At 42.6% G+C, this 24,803-nt stretch overlaps 1 protein-coding gene across 4 annotated transcripts in view; it reads left to right on the top strand.

The window, feature by feature from the left end:
• LOC139452802 (carboxypeptidase B-like) overlaps positions 1 to 24,803 on the top strand; it is a 46,369-nt gene that overhangs the window by 13,725 nt on the left and 7,841 nt on the right. For 2 of the 4 annotated variants that reach the window (XM_071234425.1, XM_071234446.1), the window contains exons 2-6: positions 12,525 to 12,620; positions 18,093 to 18,162; positions 18,961 to 19,088; positions 23,138 to 23,237; positions 24,409 to 24,513. In XM_071234425.1, coding sequence (XP_071090526.1) covers positions 12,525 to 12,620; positions 18,093 to 18,162; positions 18,961 to 19,088; positions 23,138 to 23,237; positions 24,409 to 24,513 — 499 coding nt within the window. Of the gene's footprint in view, positions 1 to 2,830; positions 3,006 to 3,067; positions 3,128 to 12,524; positions 12,621 to 18,092; positions 18,163 to 18,960; positions 19,089 to 23,137; positions 23,238 to 24,408; positions 24,514 to 24,803 lie in introns of those variants that run through there. The other 2 variants (XM_071234430.1, XM_071234439.1) reach the window with 2 other exon arrangements.

Genomic DNA, 24,803 nt, shown 5'->3' with positions numbered 1-24,803 from the left:
CATTGCTATTGCCCTCCAACATGGATTTACTGTATTTGAAGCTCGACTGACTGCAGCATACTGAGGTAACAGTCCCGCGTCGTCTCAAACAATCCAAGCACTGTGTTCTGGTTTACCATTGAGAAAAACGATTGTTTGTACACGTAACATGCCCTGTTCAAGTGTAGACCCAATGAGATTGAGTGCTGGGAGTTTATGTAAGAGTGCACCAGGAACCTCAGCTTAGGGAATATATCTATAGATCCGTCAGTTGTCACTGTATATCTCGTTACAGGAGAATCTGATATATTCTTTACCAAGAGAGGATATGTCATGAGGGCTGTCAGTTGCCATTGTATATCTCGTTACAGGAGAATCTGACATATTCTTTACCAAGAGAGGATATGTCATGAGGGCTGTCAGTTGCCATTGTATATCTCGTTACAGGAGAATCTGATATATTCTTTACCAAGAGAGGATATGTCATGAGGGCTGTCAGTTGCCATTGAATATCTCGTTACAGGAGAATCTGATATATTCTTTACCAAGAGAGGATATGTCATGAGGGCTGTCAGTTGCCATTGTATATCTCGTTACAGGAGAATCTGATATATTCTTTACCAAGAGAGGATATGTCATGAGGGCTGTCAGTTGCCATTGTATATCTCGTTACAGGAGAATCTGAGTGTTTATTTTCAGTACAAAACGATCTTAGCGCTAAGGTGATCGTAACTTCCATGCCTTAACATTAAGCTAAGCTGTTTCGTACAACAGCACCCAGGTCACGTTCCACAGAGCGTCCTTAGTGCTAGTGACACAGCTCCAGTGGTACATGTAAATGGCGCTGTGGTGGCACCGGTTCCTAGGCGGTTCCAAGCACTGCAACCATTGTGTCCACACGATACACATGCATTCTCCTCTCGGACTGGGTTAGGGTATCAGGTGACCCACAACATCGCCTGGACCTCGTCCAATCTGAAACACCTTTAACTTCAAAACATTACGTGACGTTTATCTCATCTTAGCGGATCTACAAAGCAATTTTCACTGTGACTTTGGTACATTTCAGTTGATACATTTCAGTTAACTCCCCCAGTTAAACATTGACTAACGGCAGTTTGCAGACCACATCCTTAGAATGACTTCATCATAAAGCTTAGCCACATTCAGTATGTTTATTAAGCCCCAAGCAACGTTCGTATGTGAAGGCCTATTCTTCCATGCCGCCAGGTATAGACGTGTGTGTGATGTAGAAAACATGTTTGGGTGCAGGTCGGGGCATCGTGCAAACGTTAAGTCATACCAAGGGCGATGGAATACATAAAGTGGCTGACTGTATGTTCCCAAGCCATACAAACACCTGATTGAGCACAAAGCTGGCTGTGGAGAATCTCGTGAGAAGTGTACAAAACACTAAACCAGGACGCCCTACATGATCCGGGAATGGAATGGTTGTCGATATGACGTATGGTCTGTGAAGACTGGAAATAAAACGAAAATATTCCTGGAGGCTACAAAATGAATATTTATGATTTCTTTTCAAGATGAGAGTTCCCTCCTGACCGAACACATATGATCTGTTTTAGTCCTTGTAAACATAAACTGTTAATGCATGAGACTACATTATCCGTCGAAACAGATTCAAATTGGCGTAAATGACAAAATAACTGTGGAAATTGTATGAATGGACCACTGAACATTAAGGATGACACCAGGTGTTCGCGAAAAACAGACATTGTGCTGTTAAACCCCTCTTTCCATGGACGTTCTTGTGTTGTCACCACGCCCCCGTTAGTGGGCGGTACCAATGTGTGACACGTCTGGGACTTGGACCTCTCTGTGACCTCTCTGATGGTTTCGAAGTGACGTTGAACGCACATTGTTAGAATGCTGTCCCTGATCACCGGTAGAGTGGGTTGTACCATTTCCTTGTCATTCGACTGTTAACCCTCCACGCTCCAGGGAACATGGCCAGCCAGTTCACCACACTTCCATGTGGATGTTAACCCCAGTGTGTGACGAACTCAGTGTATCTGGACGGACAGAACTGCATTCACACAGCCGAGACAACTTATCATTATAAACTACAACTACTGCTACTACTACTACCACCACCACCACCACTACTACTACTACTACTACTACTACTACTACGACTACCACTACCACCACCACCACCACCACTACTACTACTACTACTACTACTACTACTACTAACACTAACACTACTACTACTACTACTACTACTACTACTACTAATAATAATAATAATAATACATCTAATAGCAATAAGAAAAATAATTGCAAACATTGCAAACCCCTGTGCTTTAGATACACACATACCTGACAAGGCAGGGAGATCTACTCACTCACTGACGTCAAGCAAAGTCAAGCAATGTTAAACAAAAAGGCTCATATCTATATATCTCCATCCTCACTGTTCTTGTCCCTTTCAACATCCCAAATCCCTTCTTTACCCACTTCACCTCAGCAAACACCACCGCGGGTATTCAAGTATATGTAGACCGATACATTTTACATATTAATGATAAACCATTATCCCATATATTTCATAACTAAATAACGAAACAATCATGGCGCATTCGTCACCCTTCCTGGTCGAGGTCTGTCCTCTTGGGTTCAATGTTTCACTCGCGGGATGTCGAGCAGACTGAATCCAACGCAGTGCCGTCATCCTCCAATTCATCTAATGTATCTATTGTCAACAGCACTCGTTACCCACGTCCTTCAAATCCATCCGCTATCGTGACAAATCTTGTACTTACACAAAGCTATCCCACACTGAAATCAAACAAATGATGTAGACAGTTGTTGGGAAAGTAGCACCTGTCAGCTGCGTGTTTAAACTACTATGTGCTGATGGCCTAGTAGACTTCAATGCCTTCTACAAAAGAGCGAGCATCCTTTGAAATGCGCCAACCTGTACGACAAATCGTAAGCATTCCCACTTAATCAGTCGGCTTTGGTAGTGTCGGTTAATCTGCCACGTCGCTTAACAGCTCCAGGTAACATCATTTACTTTGTTGATATTTTAAAGCTTTTTATTTAGCCTCGTAATGGCTGTTAAGTCCTGATTTGCATATTCCGTTCAGTGATGGACCATCAGTTGAATTGGGCTGTTTTATAGGTACGTTCGGTTTTCTTGTCAATCTGAGGTAATATACATGTTTCTGATTTATGTAACTGATGTATGTGTAATGTCTTTTCTTATTTAATCCATTTCATTAATATCTTAATTACTGCTATAAATTTGACACTATCACATTGAGACATCCTGGGACAGGCGTATATACGTGATTATTGTTCTAACTTGATAACTAACTTACATTAGAACATTTGATTATGTTGTTACTGTGTGGAATTGATGGTTAGCTGTATATACGAATGTAGCACTTGTTTATCTCGAATACTGTTAACGTCAAACATAACGAAGTTTTTTAAAAGACATATAAGTAAAGTTATATCGAATACCTTTATGATTACAAACCCACTGTGATTAGTTTAAGTGATCGTAGCGTTACGCCTGGCTCAAGTCCATGTTAGAGTATTGGAGCTACGATCGTCGCTGCACTAAGATCACGTGGTTCCTTATATCCGTACGTTCTTCACTGCGTGTACGATCACATGAAGTGTTAATTGCAAACATGAATGTAATCGGAATACATTATTGCAGAGTGACATTGATTGACAGATAGGGTTTCACGTTATGACATACTGCTTAACGAGAACACGCCGCAATTAATTGGCAAAGTTGCGTCCCTTGGGTATGCCAGAAACAACTTATGATAGGAGGTTCGAATCCCACATAGGCCTGGTTATGTTTTGTGGTTTGTCACCGCCATACCCTGCTCGTGGGTTGCGCCAAAGTGTTACACTTCCAAAACAAGCTCACTTTGGGCTGTCCCACCCAAATAAGCTGACTGGGAGAATTGTGTTTGTTTGTTTGTTGTTTAACGCCGCACTCAGCAATATTCCAGCTGTATGACAGTGGTATGTAAATAATCGAGTCTGAACCCGACAATCCAGTGATTGACATCAGGAGCATAGATCCACGCAATTGGGATCGATGATATGCATCAACCAAGTCAGCGAGCCTGACCACCTGATCCCGTTAGTCGCCTTTTACGACAAGCATAGTCGCCTTTTACGGCAAACATGGGTTGCTGAAGACCTATTCGACCCCAGATCTTCATGTGGCATTAAACAACAACAACAACAACACAGTTATGAACATAATTACTGAACAATACATATAGTTGCAGGGTGGGGGAAGAATGGTAGCCTCAGTGAGATAATTGTAACGACATTCAACGAGTTGACACTCGCGACGAACGTTTTTGATAGCTCGGCATGTGCATCCATTATCAGTGTCAGCTGGTGTGAAATGAACATCACTTGTTTCAAAAGAACTCATTTGCAGGAGAAGAGATAGTCGTATTGCATGATGCGGTCCCGCTGTTTTATGTCTCAAGGCGTGTGACGCCATCTTACTTAAACTATTGTTGCATAAACTGTATTTTATTGCGTTGAAAATAATCGCCATGACGTCATCCGTCAAGTCCCATGATGCATCATTCTATCAATATTATCAGAGTATACTTCCTGTGTATTTCATCAAAACTTACGAAAAATTGACGACGCTTATTGTTGGTTTAGATTTCTTATATATAAGAATGATAAGAATGATTAGTTTGAATTATTGTTTGTTTGTTGTTTAACGCCGCTATATATGACTGCGGTCTGTAAATAATTGAGTCTGTACCAGACAATCCAGTGATTGACATCATGCGCATCGATCCACGCAATTGGGATACCATGACATGCATCAACCAAGTCAGCGAGCCTGACCACCTGATCCCGTTCGTCACCTCTTACAACAGGCATAGCCGCCTTTAACGGCAATCATAGGTTGCTGAAGATATCTTCTAACCCGGATCTTCACTGGTCTTGAATTACTGAGTCGCTTAATTATTACCTGGCTTGCGTGAAGCATTATACAAACAGAAAGTAAATCTCTGCTGTTATAATTGACGCCTTCCGTTCACGTATGTATTGTCCTTCGAGACTATCGACACCACATGTGCGTCATACTTTGGGAAGTAGCTCAATCTGTTCACAACCAGCCCACAACAGAGCAGGGGGCCATGTTGCTTAGATTGGCGACTGGAGCATGCGCACTGTGTTCAGGTGGCTCTTCCGTCAGTCGCCACCCCTCCAGTCGAGAAGTATATTTTGTCGGATACATGACATTTCTTTAACGATTTATGGAGTCAGTAAACGATTGAATATTGTTTTATGATACAGTCCGCAATATTCCAGTTATTATTTTTGCGTTCCGAAAGCCCGGGTTCGATTCTCCACATGGTAACAATGAGTGTCGCCCGCATTCAGATATCCCTGCCGTGACGTGGCCGGAATATTACTACTCTGTGTAAAACCATAGAATAGCTTCCTGATAACCTTATGGGTAACGAATGGTTACAATGTGTTACTTGGCTGACTGTGTGTATCGTTACTCGTGGTATCAACCACTCGTTTGTCTGGGCCAGATCGACCACCTCCGTGGTCCAGTGGTACAGCGTCCGCCCGGAGATCGGAAGGTCGAGGTTCGATCCCCGGGCACGTCATACCAAAAGACGTTAAAAGATGGTACTTGTTGTTTACCTGACTGGCGCTCGGTATTTAGGGGCTTAAACAAGGACTGGTCGGCTGGGAGTCAGTATACTGAGTGGAGAATTTATGTTTAACTGCGGCAAGGTATTTTAGTGGACTAGCACTATAAAAACGGCATTAGTCCGGACTAGTACAAGCAGCCACACACGCACGTGCCTGCACGTCGCTATCTGAGCGCAACCTTAAACCCCATTATATCTGACCTTCTTCTGGGTCAGACTGGTGTACTTACAGGCCACTGTGATAGTGCTGGAATATCGATAACTGCGGCGTAAAAGACATCTTCCCGAGGCAAGGGAGTTAACTGACTATACAAGTCGTAGCGCCAGCAGTGGCTATTACGAGTAATGACCTTCCATGTCACTCCTATTGACCAATCAGATTCCATCACTCATATCACTTGCATTTGCTTCAAACAAAATGGCGGCGCCCTGTCAAGGCGATCTGATCGATAAGCATGATCTACATCTAAAACAAAAACCGGGTGTTACCCCGCATCAAATCACTTGAGCACCTTGATTAAAAACATGTAAAGATTTGCAAAATATCTGTCGACGCTAAGTTGGCGGTACAGAGGCTTAACAAATCCTGGAGTCGACTGAAATCTGCACTTTGAAATCCATGTCTAGTTCGTTACGCGATTTTGATTGGACAATGCATGGATTCGTTAGTCCAGCCAAAATGTAATTCTAGCCTAGTTCGGCAAGGGTGGAAACTGGACTTTTGTAGTCAGTTAATTCCATTGCCTAGGGAAGATGCGCAAAAGAACACATACTCCAAAAGAAGAGAAACGTAAAGGGAATCAAATGTGTGCAATGTTACAATTAACACAAAATTCCATAGTAGAAATTGTGCTGTGTTTTGAAACATAAATGTCAATAGACATGTATGATGGATCTTCCAGGGTATCGGATCCGTGAAGATCCCGGGTAGAATAGGTCTTCAGCATCCCATGTTTGCCGTAAAAGGCGACTATACTTGTCGTAAGAGGCAACTAACAGGATCGGGTGGTCAGGCTCGTTGACTTGATTGATGCATGTCATCGTATCTCAACATGCTCATGATGTCAATCACTTGATTGTCTGGTCCAGAGTTGATTATTACAGACAGCCGGCATATAGCTGGAACATTGCTGTGTGCGGCGTTTAACAACAAACAAATACAAATTCCAGGTTATCGTCCCCGGATATTGCGCATTTGCTATCTATTTCAACACCTGATTTTCAATTGTTCTGCTTTTAAAAGTTTGCCGTTATATGTAGCTGCTGGAGAAGTGTGCGGTAGAAACACACGTGCACACATGTTACAGATTTAGGTTACTTGCGAGCACTCATAGCGAAAATCCTGTTTAGATCAGTGTTAGGTCAGCATGACTGTTTGTTTATACATTTTATTACTTATTGAGTAGTTCTTGTACATACAGCTTGCAATACCATTTTCTATCCCAAATTCTATACCGGTTCTAATCTAACCCCAAACGATAATGAACTCGTGTATGCGATTTTAATAACTCCACTAATTCACTTAACTAATTATAAAATCACCAAGTCATATATAACCTTGTTTGAAAATTTGTCTGTTGTTTAAAGCCGCACTCAGCAATATTCCAGCTACATGTATATGACGGCGGACTGTCAATAATCAAGTCTGCACCAGACAATCCAGTGACTGATATCATGAACATCGACCTACGCCATTTGGATACGATGACATGCATCAAGCAAGTCAGCAAGCCTGACCACCCGATTCCGTTAGTCGCCTCTTACGGCAAGCATGGGTTGCTGAAGAACCATTCTACCCCGGATCTTCACGGGTGGCATCAACATGTGATTTGTTTGATGCACAAACTCAACCTATACGACAATCGTAGCGCTGTGTTGATCACCGCGTAACGGAAACTAGAGCTAACACCGAACTAAAAGAGGGATCAGTTGACCAGGGCCTCCTGTAACACGAACTAAAACAGGGGTCATTTGACCAGGGCCTCCTGTAACACGAACTAAAACAGGGGTCATTTGACCAGGGCCTCCTGTAACACGAACTAAAACAGGGGTCATTTGACCAGGGCCTCCTGTAACACGGACTAAAACAGGGGTCATTTGACCAGGGCCTCCTGTAACACGAACTAAAACAGGGGTCATTTGACCAGGCCCTCCTGTAACACGGACTAAAACAGGGGTCAGTTGACCAGGGCCTCCTGTAACACGAACTAAAACAGGGGTCATTTGACCAGGGCCTCATGTAACACGGACTAAAACAGGGGTCAGTTGACCAGGGCCTCCTGTAACACAGACTAAAACAGGGGTCATTTGACCAGGGCCTCCTGTAACACGAACTAAAACAGGGGTCATTTGACCAGGCCCTCCTGTAACACGGACTAAAACAGGGGTCAGTTGACCAGGGCCTCCTGTAACACGAACTAAAACAGGGGTCATTTGACCAGGGCCTCATGTAACACGGACTAAAACAGGGGTCAGTTGACCAGGCCCTCCTGTAACACGGAATAAAACAGGGATCAGTTGACCAGGGCCTACAGTAACACGGTTTAAAACATGGGTCACTTGACCAGGCTTCTAACTGACCGTGATCGTACCTTTGTGGCGTGGGGCGCTGCTTATACTTCCTGTCACGGGTTCTCTGCGTGAAACAAAATTCAGTCACTCCTAGGAGAGCTGCTTTTGCGATCACAGTGCCCTTTGCCCAGGGAAAATTATGTAATCACCATACACATGATTGTGTGAACCATTTCGACCTTCACCACGTCGGGGTTTCCTCCCACATCGGGGGGGGGGGGGAGGGGACCAAGGTGGAGGGGACGCACGGGTGGCCCAGTCGTCCGTGCGCCGCAGCTCGCTACGCAGAGTTGCGTGCCTTGGGCACTCCGGAAATATGTGTTCTCTGGATTCAAATCCCGGTTCACCCCGATTCTGTTTCTAGGTTTGCATCACCATACCCCCCACGTTTGTTTCACCCGAGTCGTAAAGCCAGGTTCACACAGTGCCGATTTGGGCTCCCGTTTGAGATCAGACAGCGATACGACACGAAAAGTGAAAAAGTCGGATTACTATCCTCAATGATCCTGAATGTCCTATCGTTGTCTGAACGCAGTCGTATACATTCGTAACAGGGTCCTGCGGATCGGGAAAGGTCCAGAGAGGTCGGCCAAGCACTCCCGACAGTATCACATACATCAAAATATATGTTTCACATACATAAAATATATGTTTCACATACAAAACTATATGTTCCACATACATAACAATATGTTTTACATACATAACAATATTTTTCACATACATAACCATATGTTACACATACATAACAACATGTTTCACGTACATAACAATATGTTTCACATACATAACAACATGTTTCACATACATTACAATGTATGTTTCACATACATAATAATATGTTTCACATACATAATAATATATGTTTCACGTACATAACAATATATGTTTCACATACGTTACAGAATAACAAACGTGATTTAATATTTCTCTCGCTATGTGAAGCCCGCTAGGTAAGTGTTTCATGAGGAGGTGTGAGGTTTTATTGGCTGTAATCGGATCCCGCCAGGCCTACTTGAGTCTCTTTCATTGTAGTGAGATTGTAATCTGGGATGAGAGTAATGCCTTTATGATTGTCTATTTAACGTGTTTTATTAGACTCAGCGGTCAGTTAGGGTCAGATGCGGAGGTTGCAATACCCACATCCGTCCATAGCGAAACAGAAAATACAGTTTGTATCTAGAGATACCACGTTTATCCGAACGATAGAGCGTTCACAGATATCGTCCGTAGTAAGAGGTGCCCAGAGTAAGAGGTGTCCGGAGTACCAGGTGTCCGGAATAACAGGTTTTCGTAGTAACAGGTGTCCGTAATAACAGGTGTCGGGAGTAACAATAAATATAAAACGTCGAATAAAGAGTATAACCAGTCTTGATTATCCTCCAAAACAGACTCCATTAGAGGTGAAGGGCAAAACAGCTATGAAAATTACATTGAAAGACCACTGAAAATCAGTGATGACGCCAGGTGTTAGCGAAAGGTAATCATGTTCTGGCCTACCGGTGGCACCGGCCAGGGTCACGGTATATGACACCAGGTGTTAGCGAAAGGTAATCATGTCCCGGCCTATCGGTGGCACCGGCCAGGGTCACGGTATATGACACCAGGTGTTAGCGAAAGGTAATCATGTCCCGGCCTATCGGTGGCACCGGCCAGGGTCACGGTATATGACACCAGGTGTTAGCGAAAGGTAATCATGTTCTGGTCTATCGGTGGCACCGGCCAGGGTCACGGTATATGACACCAGGTGTTAGCGAAAGGTTATCATGTTCTGGCCTATCGGTGGCACCGGCCAGGGTCACGGTATATGACACCAGGTGTTAGCGAAAGGTTATCATGTCCCGGCCTATCGGTGGCACCGGCCAGGGTCACGGTATATGACACCAGGTGTTAGCGAAAGGTAATCATGTTCTGGCCTATCGGTGGCACCGGCCAGGGTCACGGTATATGACACTGTGTGTACAGCGTGGCCCGTCTACTCAGTATACAAGTAGTGCACTCTTAGCAAGAATCCAAATGCTATATTGTATGGACTCCGAATGTGTCATCCTTTGGAAGATTTGTTTTCCTTCCCACTTGTGACCGTCAGAACTACCAAACATTGTTTACGTACAGAGACTGGTCGCTGGTTACTGAGAGAAGTTACTGTGACTCACTAGCGATAGTTGATGAGTTTCCCAACCTCTTTAAATGTCAGTATAGATATGTATTTCTTTGAACTGTGTGTGTCCGTACCAAAATAGATTGTAAACATTGTTTTCTTGCAAAATACGAAATAAAGAATAAAATCAATATTATTGCATAAAGGTCACCATGTAGCTGTCATTTAATTAATGACACGTGTGTAGGCTTTATGTGACAAAACACAGGAAAGTGTACGATTTAAACAGTATTTTATTTCCATTAATGTTCAGATTTTACATTACATAGCATTACAAAATGGAAAAAGGATTAGCAAACAGGCCAAAAAGGCCTATATTAATGCTTCTCCTAATATTGTACATCATACATGTAGATTGTAATGAAGTCTATAGAGCAGATATTAATGAGTAACACAACATGAAATAAAATGGAAAGCAAGATACCAAATGCATTTTATATTCTTAAGTTGACACATAACTTACGTAAAGCGGTTTGTTTCAATGATGTAATTGTGAACTGATTTTATAATGTGTTCATTGTCTGAGGAAGATGAATCTTCATTGCCGTGGAGTATAGTATGTATGCTGAGCTGGTTAACAAAAAAGTATTTATCAATTCTAAACTTGGCATAGCGTGGACAAGATAGAAAAAAGTGGAAATCATCTTCTCTGTTTATGGCCACATGGACAGATGGGGTTATCAATCAGAAATCTGTCAAATAAATGTGATTTTAAATCACTACAACCAAGCCTAAGTCTAGATAAAATCACCTGACATTGCCGCTGGCCATAACTAGCAAAAGATGTAAAATTTGAAGTAAGCTTAGTTTCTCTAGAAATTAATTGCTTAAACCGAGATAAGGAATCTACATTTCTAATATACATTGTGTGTAGGTTCTGTGTGACAAAACACAGGAAAGTATACATTGTGTGTAGGGTTTGTGTGACAAAACAAAGGAAAGTATACATTGTGTGTAGGCTTTGTGTGACAAAACACAGGAAAGTATACATTGTGTGTAGGGTTTGTGTGACAAAACACAGGAAAGTATACATTGTGTGTAGGCTTTGTGTGACAAAACAAAGGAAAGTATACATTGTGTGTAGGCTTTGTGTGACAAAACACAGGAAAGTATACATTGTGTGTAGGCTTTGTGTGACAAAACACAGGAAAGTATACATTGTGTGTAGGCTTTGTGCGACAACACATAGGAAAGTATACATTGTGTGTAGGCTTTGTGTGACAAAACACAGGACACTATACATTGTGTGAAAGCTGTGTGTAACAAAACACAGGAAACTATACATTGTGTGAAAGCTTTGTGTAACAAAACACAGGAAACTATACATTGTGTGAAAGCTTTGTATAACGAATCATAGAAAGTATACATTGTGTGAAAGCTTTGAGTATCAAAACACAGGAAAGTATACATAGTGTGAAAGCTTTTGTGTAAATCTATCAAAACACAGGAAACTATACTTTGTGTGAAAGCTTTGTGTGACAAAACACAGGAAACTACACATTGTGTGTAGGCTTTGTGTAATAAAGCACAGGGAACTGTACCCTTTTTTTTGTTTTATTTTGGCGTATTTAGGCCACGTGCTTCTTTAGGTCTTCCAGACTTTTAGCGTAACTCGATAACTCTCTTTATGAAATTTAACTATCGTAAATCGTAACCACCATTCAGTGCAATATTTTCACAATCCCCCTAATACCTGCTCTTGTCACACGGTGGTATTGAGGATAGGGTTATATGGAGGGGGTTAAGGATTGGGTTTGGGAGAGGGGTTAGGTGTAAGAATATTGTCTACTTAATATTTAAAGACGCATTCATAGTCTTCGTGACACTTTTTTACCGCAGTTTTAACATTAATGCCATATCCTAATCCTTTATCATCAAGCTGTTTTACACTGGTTGAGTAGATGATGGGCGATACGGGCGCTCCCTGCAGGTAGCTCGGCACTTTACCTCGGGGTGACCCGACCTCCCTGGGGAATCATGGGCAGTCAGGGTGACTCGACCCCCGGAGAACCACGACACTCGGGGTTACCCGACCCCTGGAGAATCAAGGGAGATTTAGGGTGGCCCGACCCCTGGAGAATCAAGGGAGACTAAAGGGTATATCCTTGCTGTTTCAGACTGTGGCCTGGCGTGACGATGCTGTCTGGTGTGTGTGTTATCCTGGTCCTGACCCTCGGGCAGGCGGTGTTGGGGGAGGAGGCGGGTTATCGCAGGTGAGTAACACAGCGCCAGTGCTATACAATCTTTCAGTGACGTTTTGATAGCTGAAGTATCAATGAATACAGTTGACGTATGGATTCAACGTCGGGTTTTTTCAAAGAAATAAGAAGAGTGAAGGAGTTGAAATTTATAGATCATTTGTCTTCAGTGTCAGTATTGTTTCTTTGAGAGGCGTTTAGAAGTGGGAGAACCAAGTGAGGATAAGATGATGAATCACTTGCTTGATGACGGTGTTAGAACCTACACCGAAACGTCGCTCCTAATTGTAACAAGGAGTTGTTCATCCATATATCTTATACTTAGTCAGTATTGTTTATCAGTTTTGTTTATCATTATTAGTAGTGTATCTACCTATTTTGCAAAATAGTTCGCAGTTATAAGAAGTTTATTAAAAAATATGTTTGTTTAATGAAGTGTTACTCTGTGTGTTGACGACAGACATTGAAGTAAACAATGCAACATGGCGCCGATTTCACAACGTGTACCCTTTTTATTGCCCTATATTGAACATTAGATATACATACGCCCATTGAGGTGACATTTAACCAGAGTCATCCGAGCACCTTTGGGGTTACTATTTCAGAAGTGTTTATACGCGTAAGCAAAACAAGTGATTTCTTCTCATCTTAGCAAGTAAATTACTTTTAAATTACGAAGAATAGGTCCTTATTTAGTAAAATAATATCCGGATATGACAATAATCAATTTCCGTAGTTTGGATTCCTTACAAACACTCCCCGGAATACCAGAATATAAATGAGTTTTATATCTAAACATGTCTAATATCTGAACACGTTTAGATTCTGAACATGTTTAGGCTGGTAGGGGTGTCAGAACTTAGCCTCGTTCTATTGTTGTGTTAATCACAGTCCCAAACATGTTAAAAGTAAACATGGGTAGCATGTGGTTGTACCTAAACACATTTACAGTAAATACAGGTCCTTCAACGGCACACAGAGCCCGCGCGTACATCCAGGTGTGTCTGAAGTAGGTTCAGTATTTCGGCAGTGAGTTGTCCAGATTCATCTTTGATAATGTTGGTATACCTCAATAAGTAACATTTGTGAAAGAAACAAGCTCGATTCAAGGCCTTGGGGTAAACTGTAATGTTTGTGTTGGGGTTTACATTGCTTTGAACAGTTCGTGAGTGCCATTGTAGAGATAATGTATGGATAACAACTTCTTTATATACTGTAAAGGCGACGTCTCCTTGCTTGACAACGGTATAAGGATCTATACCGAAACATCGCCTTTAGAGTAAATACAAGCGTTGTTCTTCATAAATTATCTCCACTTTGTCATCCGTCAACTTCTAAGTAATGCCTATCAAACAATTCAGTGAGTGAGTGAGTGAGTGAGTTGGGTATAACGACGCTTTGAAGAGTATTCCAGATATATAACGGCCTGTCAACTTAATGTGAGTGAGTAAGTGAGTTGGGTTTAACGCCGCTTTTAACAGTATTCTAGTTATATCACGGCGTGTCAGCTTAAGGTGGGAGGAAAGCCCGAAGTGGTGCAGGTCTCAGACGTTTACCACTTTGGTAAAACCCACGAGCACAGGTATGGTGCTGACAAACCTAGAAACATAATCGAGGCGAACCGGGATTCGAACCCCCGAGCATGCACAAGGGACGCAACTCTGCTCTGCGAATTGCAGCGCCTGAGACTGCTGGGACACCCGCGACACCACTATGAAGAATATTTCACTTACATCAGAGTACCCATTTCAATGTGGTGGAAAGCCTCCGACCTCTCAAGAAGCTGTTTCCATTGGTGAAGCCTACCAGCATGGCAAACCGATTTGCCACAATTCAAGAATCATAATAAAGGCGAACAAAGCATTGGAACCCACACTCCTAGGATCCTGGTATATCCAAGGGACGCGACTCTACACAGCACACAAGCACTTATTCAGATACATGCCATCACTCTGAACCACACCAAGGATAACCTTTGCTGTCCACGAGCCGTTTGCTTTAATATATATATGGCCCGTGTAGCCTGTCCCATCCTGCAGCCGTGTGTTATAGAATGGTGAGGTGAGGTGAAATGGGGTTTAACGCTGCGTCCAAGATTATTGCACTTATATAGCGACGTGCATGTACGTGTGTGTTTGTGTGGCTGCTTGTACTAGTCCGGACTGATGCCGATTTATAGTGCTAGCTCACTGAGATACCATGCCGCAGTTTAACATGAATATCCCACTCAGACACAGTATACTGACTCCGAGCCGACCAGTCCTTGTTTTAGCCCCTTAATACCATCTTTTAAGGGCTTTTGGTGTGACGCGGCCGGGTATCGAACCCCGGACCTTCCGCCTTCCGGGCGGACGCCCTACCACTAGACCACGGAGGCGGTCAGTCTTATAGAGTGAGCAGGGATACTGACCAGTGATTACTTTGAGAAGGGCGATGAGCGAATGCGGACGTGTACAAATAAGGTGTTTAAATGTATGGCAAAAAGCGGAGTCGAGTGTGTTTGGATATACTTGTCCTGCAGTCCTTTGATGACATGATATAAAGGAGCATTAGAGTCGTTTCAAAAGATATTCTTCTGTTTTCAAACCTGTTTTAGACACACATATGATGACATTTGGAAGATGAGGCAAATGTACGCCAACTAGTATTTTGTTAAATATATACTGATGGAAACAAAAATGAGAACACATGAAAGTACACGTTCCTTTATTTTTTTCCCATAAGGTATAGAAAAATCAGTAACATAGATGTAAACCTTTGTAAGTACTTAATAGTATCAATGCATTCCATCTCTCTCTCTCTCTCTCTCTCTCTCTCTCTCTCTCTCTCTCTCTCTCTCTCTCTCTCTCTCTCTCTCTCTCTCTCTCTTTCTGTGTGTGTGTGTGTGTGTGTGTGTTTGTGTGTGTGTGTGTGTGTGTGCTCTCAATCCGAGAAACAAGTCCTTGTTTTATCCCCATAATGCCAGGCCGGGTATCGAACCACCAATCTCCTGTTCTCTGAGCGGACGCTCTGACAACAAGGATCATTGTGACGGATAAGTGTCGTTTCGTATACATTAAACTACGGTTATAACGAATTCAAAGGTACCAATAATTTCTGTTCGTTATAACCGTAGTTCGTTATAAGCGTTTCAACGAAAGGATACCGCCAATGGCCAGGACCAAAAACAACAGTTCGTTATATACGTCATTTCGTTTTAAGCGTATTCGTTATAACCGTAGTTTACTGTATGTGTTAACGTTCCCAGCACGAACGTTGGAATGTGGAGGTTTCCGGACAGATGTGGTTCGCATTAATGAGGTTTAACTGAATGCATCGTTCGCATTAATGGGGTTTAAATTGTATGTATTGATCGCACTAATGAGGTTTCACTGTATGCATTGTTTCAATTAATGAGGTTTAACTGTATGCATTGTTTGCATTAAAAAGGTTGCACTGTATGTCTTGACGCCATTATTGAGATTTCACTGTATGCATTATTCGCATTAATGAGGTTTCACTGTAAGTAATTGTTCGCATTAATAAGGTTTCACTGAATGCATTTTACGCATTTATGAAGTTTCACTGTAATGAGGTTTTACAGTAATGAGGTTTTACAGTCTGTATTGTTCGCACTAATGAGGTTTCACTGTATTCGTTGTTCGTATTAAGTTTCTTTTCTACAGATAGCAAATTGTAGAGAAAGAAGAAGCATTTTAGAGAGAGAACAATTGTTATGATCCGTTTGACTGAGCTCATGTTTGACCAAACAGTAAGACTAATGTTACCCAAACTAGACTCGGGGAAATTGTCACCACGAGGCAAATACTGACCTCGGGTCAAGTAGGAAATTACAAGTTTACAAGATACTGCGTAACACCCTGGATATACGAGTAACCCAGAGTCACATACCCCCCGGGTCAGATGGGAGATCGTAAACCACGTTACCGCTCCACCCCTTCAGGGACTTCATCTGTGACGCCATAATTGATGTTGTATGTCACTGCGCGGTTGTAAACAAATTAAAGAATAGCCGACGGGATTGGAAGATATTATAGATTATCAGTTCCGAGTGAATTATTGTGTTTAAGTTCCGAGCAATGGAGCAATTAGAACGAATAAGCCAATCAGCGCGCAGTAAGAGTTATAATGTCAGTAAGAATTATTGGAAATAATTTCCGTGTCCTTATAGGTATTTTTTTTTAAAATGATATTTATTGAGTGTTCAGATTATGAAAAAATATAACGTACGAAAACAATTATGATTCTGAAGCTGCTTCTTTAAACAGGAATTAAATTGAGTTGTTTCAGTACCCCGTTACAGGAAGTCCCGGAGCCCGCCCATGGGTCATTTATTATGGGGAAGGGATGGGTGGGGGTACGCAGTGATATTGGCCTTAGGGCTGTATCATATTTTGCCGACGGACCCCCCCCCCCAACACACACACTCCTCCCACCATTTTATGTGATCCAATTCCACCCCAACCACCATCCCCTATAACAAATGAGCAGTCCGTAACTAATGTTTTAAATTTAAAAACATTTTTTCATGAAAAAAATAATAAAATAAAGAAGAATAAGTGACCAGTCCCTTAGATGGGCTGGGCTGGGTTGCAGACCTGGTCCGTTGCGTATCGCCATATCCAGAAGTAAACTGGTTCGTCTGTCGACTGGCTCAGCAAGTGTAACGCTTTTAGCCCTAATAGTTCAGGTAGACAGGAGCCCAGTCAAAAATCTCCCCTACACATTAACCTGCTAAAAAAACAAAACACTCATGGACAAGAAAAAAACCTGTTTTGCTGGATTTAATAATCGACACAAAGCATTACGTAGATGTAAATACGAAATTACAAAACAACTGGAAAAGAACTAGTCTGGATTTGCTAGTTTTTTATCTCAGTGCTCAATACAAAATGTACTTTACAGGAGGTAATTTGTAGGCACTTTCAACATTCAAAAATAAAACTAAGTCCAAATTGACATGGCAGAAACAGGCTATAGGCATTATGCAAATTAGCCCGGAAATAAGTTATCAAAACAGCAATAAAAATAACAGCTATGTTTATGTACATAATAATAATGACATGTAAGTTGTTTGAGAAGGGAATATGTTACTTTTACGTTCTGATATTTTGACGATGATTCACTATCCAACAATGCCACTCACAAATCACTCACCACTGACAAATCACATGTACGTGGGTTTCAAGCACCTGTTTTCACCTGTCGTCAAGGTGTCATAGGTCTACACATTCACCATGATCTACTAACAACTGGTTATGCTCAGTAGACTGTTTTGTTCATATTTTTACACACTTTTACGTGTAAAAAGACATAAAAACCTTTGATACGCTTTATTTGTGCCAAGGTCCAATTAGTACTAATTGAGTTGTTTGAATATTTATATATTTTTTATATTAACTGCATTTATTTAAAATCTGAGATCGAAAAAACAGTTTTTTTTCATTTCCGTGAGTACTTTTGAGCGATATACTTCTGCTTCTTCAGCTACAAGTTGGTCAAGGTGGATGCGCCCTCTGAGCTGAAACTTCGGGCAATAGTGAGCGGCCGAGACTGGGTAACTACAACGCCTCGCTTCCTTATACAACCCTACAAGTAAGATACACAGTCCAGGTATAACAGTCGTGCACTTCGGAGCCTACTGGTTCAACCGTCAAGCTGACGACTCCGGCTCGATTCCTCATACGTGTACGCTCTGTAGACGCCATGTCTGGTTTCCGCGCTGGAATATTGCTAACAACGGCGTTCTCCTCTACCTACCTCTTACTTACCAATACCCCGACCAGCGGGTATCGAGTAGCTATATATGTAGTGAGTGAGTGAGCGAGTGGGGTTTAACGCCGTTTTTAACAGTATTCCAGTTATATCACGGCGTGTCAGCTTAATGTGGGAGGAAAGCCCGAAGTGATGCAGGTCTTACCACTTCAGTGAAACCCACGAGCACGGGTATGTTGCTGACAAACCTAGAAACATAATCGGGGCGAATCGGGATTCGGAACCACAATCATAGGTTCCTGGCGTCTAGGGGACGCAACTCTGCACAGCGAATCGCGGCGCCTTAGACGACTGGGCCACCCGTGCCCCCCTATATATGTAGAATATGTCTGTTTGTCAGCGTCAAATAATGTCACAATGTCCACCATCGGTGTATTTGCTCCAGGTCGGAATAGACATTTATGACTGTGATAGACTTTACCCTGAACCTCAGCACTCACTCATCCACCGAAACTGTAAGTTGATGTTCAGAAACGTGGTCGCGTGGTGATAATCCGGTGAATTAACTAGTAACAGTACGGATTAACAGGGTTTCGCTTTCATTAATTTGTCATGGATGAGATCATCCTTGTTATTCCAGGTGGATGTGTTTTCAAGCGAGGGGGTCAGTCTGACTGCAATGGTTCCTCCCCAACATCTAGCAGAGCTCATCCGGGTCGTCAAGAGCCAGGGAGGGAAGATCACCGTCCTACACGAAGATATGCAAAAGTAAGTGAAACCCCGTTAATCCGGACGGTAATGTTCCCAGTGAATGTCTGGATAAACGAATCAAATTCTGCGTCTATGTTGTATCTGTAGACGTTCGCAGCAGCAATCATCCAAAACAACGGGTGTCCGCAGAACCAATCAATGATAATGTGTCCATGTTGTATCTCTGAACGTGACCCGTGAAGATCCGGGGAAGAATAGGTCTTCAGCAACCCCGTAAAAGGCGACTATGCTTGTCGTAAGAGGTGACGGGATCGGATGGTCAGGCTCTCTTACATGGTTGATGCATGTCATCGTATCCTAACTGCGTGGATCGATGTCCATGATGTCAGTCATTTGATTGTCTGGTCCAACAAACATTATCATCATTAGCATCATCAGCATCATTTCTAGACGTTCGTAGCATCAATCGTCCACAACACCGGGCGCCCGTATAAACGAGACCGCCTCCGTGGTCTAGTGGTGGAGCGTCCGCCCGGAGAGCGGTAGGCCCGGGGTTCGATCCCCGACCGCGTCATACCAAAAGACGTTAAAAGATGGTACTTGTTGTTACCCTGTCTGTCGCTCGTCATTAAGGGGCTAAAACAAGGACTGGTCGGCTCGGAGTCAGTATACTGTGTCTGAGTGAGATATTCATGTTAAACTGCGGCATGGTATCTCAGTTAGCTAGCACTATAAATCGCCATCAGTCCGGACTAGTACAAGCAGCAACACACACACACACACACACACGTACATGCACGTCGCTATATAAGTGCAATAATCTCGGACGCGATGTTAAATCCCTTTTCACCTCACCTCACAGTATAAACGAATCACTGATAGTGTGTCGATGTTGAATCTCTAGACGTGAGATGTTTATGTAATGATAGGCAAATGTGTCGATGTTGAATCTCTAGACGTGAGATGTTTATGTAATGATAGGCAAATGTGTCGATGTTGAATCTCTAGACGTGAGATGTTTATGTAATGATAGGCAAATGTGTGGATGTTGAATCTCTAGACGTGAGATGTTTATGTAATGATAGGCAAATGTGTCGATGTTGAATCTCTAGACGTGAGATGTTTATGTAATGATAGGCAAATGTGTGGATGTTGAATCTCTAGACGTGAGATGTTTATGTAATGATAGGCAAATGTGTCGATGTTGAATCTCTAGACGTGAGATGTTTATGTAATGATGGGCAAATGTGTCGATGTTGAATCTCTAGACGTGAGATGTTTATGTAATGATAGGCAAATGTGTCGATGTTGAATCTCTAGACGTGAGATGTTTATGTAATGATGGGCAAATGTGTGGATGTTGAATCTCTAGACGTGAGATGTTTATGTAATGATGGGCAAATGTGTCGATGTTGAATCTCTAGACGTGAGATGTTTATGTAATGATGGGCAAATGTGTGGATGTTGAATCTCTAGACGTGAGATGTTTATGTAATGATAGGCAAATGTGTCGATGTTGAATCTCTAGACGTGAGATGTTTATGTAATGATGGGCAAATGTGTCGATGTTGAATCTCTAGACGTGAGATGTTTATGTAATGATAGGCAAATGTGTCGATGTTGAATCTCTAGACGTGAGATGTTTATGTAATGATAGGCAAATGTGTGAATGTTGAATCTCTAGACGTGAGATGTTTATGTAATGATGGGCAAATGTGTGGATGTTGAATCTCTAGACGTGAGATGTTTATGTAATCATAGGCAAATGTTTGGATGTTGAATCTCTAGACGTGAGATGTTTATGTAATGATGGGCAAATGTGTGGATGTTGAATCTCTAGACGTGAGATGTTTATGTAATGATAGGCAAATGTGTGGATGTTGAATCTCTAGACGTGAGATGTTTATGTAATGATGGGCAAATGTGTGGATGTTGAATCTCTAGACGTGAGATGTTTATGTAATCATAGGTAAATGTGTGGATGTTGAATCTCTAGACGTGAGATGTTTATGTAATGATAGGCAAATGTGTGGATGTTGAATCTCTAGACGTGAGATGTTTATGTAATGATAGGCAAATGTGTGGATGTTGAATCTCTAGACGTGAGATGTTTATGTAATGATAGGCAAATGTGTGGATGTTGAATCTCTAGACGTGAGATGTTTATGTAATGATAGGCAAATGTGTCGATGTTGAATCTCTAGACGTGAGATGTTTATGTAATGATGTGCAAATGTTTGGTGTCTGAAAGTTTGTAGTACACGTCACATGGACAGCCATAGAGTCAGTACGTCACACAAGGACACGTGTAGAGAAAATAGCAACTTTGCAAGTTTTAATATTTTAGGGCATACTTAATCACCAAAGCTTGACCAAAATCAAATTTGAAAGCCGAAAACGTAAACAGACGCTAAAAACATGATAGGCTAATTCGTCACCAAAACGAAAGATACGCCACTTGGGATAAAATATAAGTACCCCGGTCTTTGTTGCTCTGCGCACAGATTTTTAATCGCATTACGGGGCTTTTCTGTCTGCTCATCCGTTTGACTGCCGTGTCCACTTTGCCAATAATTAGTAACAACTTCATGAAAGACATTCCCTCACTGACTGCCCAAGGGCAACATGAGATTTATCTAAACAGGATGTTAGTCATAAAAAGCTGGTTCCAGAAATTAATTGTCCCATTAATTATTCACAATGTCAAGATCAAGGTCGTTTCACACACTCGTCAGTGTATGCCATGTTCTGTAAGACCGCCTCCGTTGTCTAGAGGTAGAGCGTCCACTCGGAGGGCGGAAGGTCCGGGGTTCGATCCCCAGCCGCGTCATGCCAAAAGACGTTAAAAGATGGTACTTGTTGGTACCCTGTCTGGCGCTCGGCATTAAGGGGCTAAAACAAGGACTGGTCGGCTCGGAGTCAGTATACTGTGTCTGAGTGGGGTATTCATGTTAAACTGTGGTATGGTATCTCCGTGAGCTAGCATCATAAATCGGCATAAGTCCGGACTAGTACAAGCAGCCACACACACATACACGTGCATGCACGTCGCTATATAAGTGAACCTCACCTCACTTCACCTCATCTTGTTCTGTAAACTACACAACGTCACGTGGTCATCATTTCAGAAACATAAGCGGACAAAATCAACAATCCGAGTAAAATGTAACCAAGGCATAGCTGCTAGATTTTTTATTTAGTTTGTTTGTTGTTTAACGCCGCACTCAGCAATATTCCAGCTATATGACGGTGGTCTGTAAATAATCGAGTCTGGACCAGACAATCCAGTGATTGACATGCATCAACCAAGTCAGCGAGCCTGACCACCCGATCCCGTTAGTCGCCTCTTACGACAAGCATGGACGCCTTTTACGGCAAGCATGGGTTGCTGAAGACCTATTCTACCCCGGAATCTTCATGGGTCCTAGATTATCTAGTAGATAGACGAATTGTCCCTTGCTCGTGTATATTGGGCAATTGGTATTCGCAACAATATCGCATCAATTCTTCACTGTACTTGCCCTTTGGGGTCATGTGTGCCATATTGCTTTAATAATTTTACACGTTGTAACAGTGTTCTGCTCGGTTGCATTGTTACAATATGTTACACTTTGTTACATTGTTCAACGTGTCTACACTGTTCTGCTGTTTTGAAGTGTTGCTCTATGCTAAACCGTGCAATGGAGCTGTATTGTTACAAGTGGTGAACGTGTTCTGTTGTGTTGCCATGTTACAGTATGCTACACCGTGTTACAGCATAGCAATGTCACAAATGACTAGTGTTCTACATTGTTACAACATGTTACAGAGTAACCGTGTTACAAGTGGTGAACGTGTTCTGTTCTGTTGCCATGTTACAGTATGCTACACCGTGTTACAGCATAGCAATGTCACAAATGACTAGTGTTCTACATTGTTGCAACATGTTACAGAGTAGCATTGTTACAAGTGGTGAACGTGTTCTGTTCTGTTGCCATGTTACAGTATTCTACACCGTGTTACAGGGTAGCAGTGTTACATACAACATGTTACAGAGTAGCGTTGTTACAAGTGTCTACATTGTTCTGCTGAGTTACAGTGTTACAGCATGTTACACTATGTTACAGAGTAGCTGATGAGGAGTACCGAGAGAGGATGAGGCACAGACGGAGACGGGCTGTCACTACTAAAGAACAGGATCTCCTCACGTACCTCGACCTGGACAAGGTAGCACATGCTAGGAAGTGTACCACGTGTTGCTTAAAACACAAAACGTGAATCATAAAACTTGTCACAGTCAGTCACGCCATGAGCATCTCAGAGCCTGCATCAAAACATGCCCCATAGATCAAATGTCGCATATAACAGAATTTATCATACCTCAATGTTAGAATGGTGAGATCTGATTGGTCCACGTGATCTTGATAAAATACCTTATCATATCTCCATGTCAGAATGATGAGATCTGATATTTCCACGTTATCTTGATAAAGTACTGTGTAACCCGCCTTGGAGGGCGATAAATGTCTCAACGGGGAAATAAATCTCTTATACCCCCCCACGAGCAATGCTGGATATCTCAGAGGCAGAATAAATCCCTGAAACACCGCTTCAAAGCAAAAAGCCGTTCAATGGAAGTCTAGTGACATAGCACAAATTAACCTCAGCTCAATCGACCAGCTGTTTTCTATCAATTTTGAATTTGTGTTAATTTTTTTACAATGTCACATTAAAACATGTCGGTAAGACATATTCGTTGTAGCAGGAGCACTCGGCGTACACGGGGTTTTAAGCGTCCTTCGCCTAAAATCCCGTGTACCCCCCGTGTACCCCCGTGTAACCACGTGACCCTGCTACAACAGTCAGGGTAACCCGCCTTGGAGGTGAATAACTTTCTCAGGGGGGAATGAATGTCTTATACATGAGTGAGTGAGTGCGCTCACGTTTTGCGAGCGTCCGGCTCAAAGCAGAAAACCTAACGTGGGTCGCATAAACCCCATGTACCCCTTGTGACCCTGGTACAACCTATAGTGTACCATGACGTGAACATCACAGAACATGTATCCTAGAACTGTATCACAGAACAGCGTTACTCATTTTGAAACCAAGTCGGCCCCACGACAACGCTATCCAACTTCCCCCACTATTTGTTGCGAATAGTCCATTTAAAGACGAGGAGCGATGGCGTGTCATCGTGGTTAAAGTGTTCGCTCGTCACGACGAAGACCCGGGATCGAATCCTCAAATAGTGCAATGTGTGTAGCCCATATCTGGTGTCCCCCGATGTGAAAAAGCTGGAATATTGCTGAAAGCGGCTCACTCACTCACTCACTCACTCACTGACAACGAAAACGGCGAAAGCCTGCTGTCTCATGTATCAATTAATTTACTATTTCAGCAATATGCCTTCCAAGACAAAGTATTATCTGGGTCAAGCAATGCCCATATGGTCAAGGAACGGATAGGGCGATCATCGGAGAAGAGAGACATCAATTTGATCAGGGTACGTCTCCTGTCTTCTTGAACAGGTCTGGGTCGGTGGGGTAGCCCAGTGGTTAAAGTGTTCGCTCGTCACGAGTTCGGGTTTCACAGAGACACGGTGTTAGCTAGGAGTCACCCACTGATTCCAGTATTAGTCGACCCGTGAAGGTCTGGGGGAGAATAGGTCTTCAGCAACCCATGCTTGCCGTAACTGGCGACTATGCTTGTCGTAAGAGGCGACTAACGGGATCGGGTGGTCAGGCTCGCTGACTTGATCGTACCCCAATGGCGTAGACGGATGCTCGTGATGTC

Source organism: Haliotis cracherodii, unplaced genomic scaffold (assembly GCF_022045235.1).
Source record: "Haliotis cracherodii isolate W230 unplaced genomic scaffold, xgHalCrac1.p SCAF_10, whole genome shotgun sequence".
Classification (NCBI taxonomy): domain Eukaryota; kingdom Metazoa; phylum Mollusca; class Gastropoda; order Lepetellida; family Haliotidae; genus Haliotis; species Haliotis cracherodii.
The sequence above is the reverse complement of the archived record's forward strand: the minus strand, read 5'-3'. Positions and strand labels throughout refer to the sequence as shown.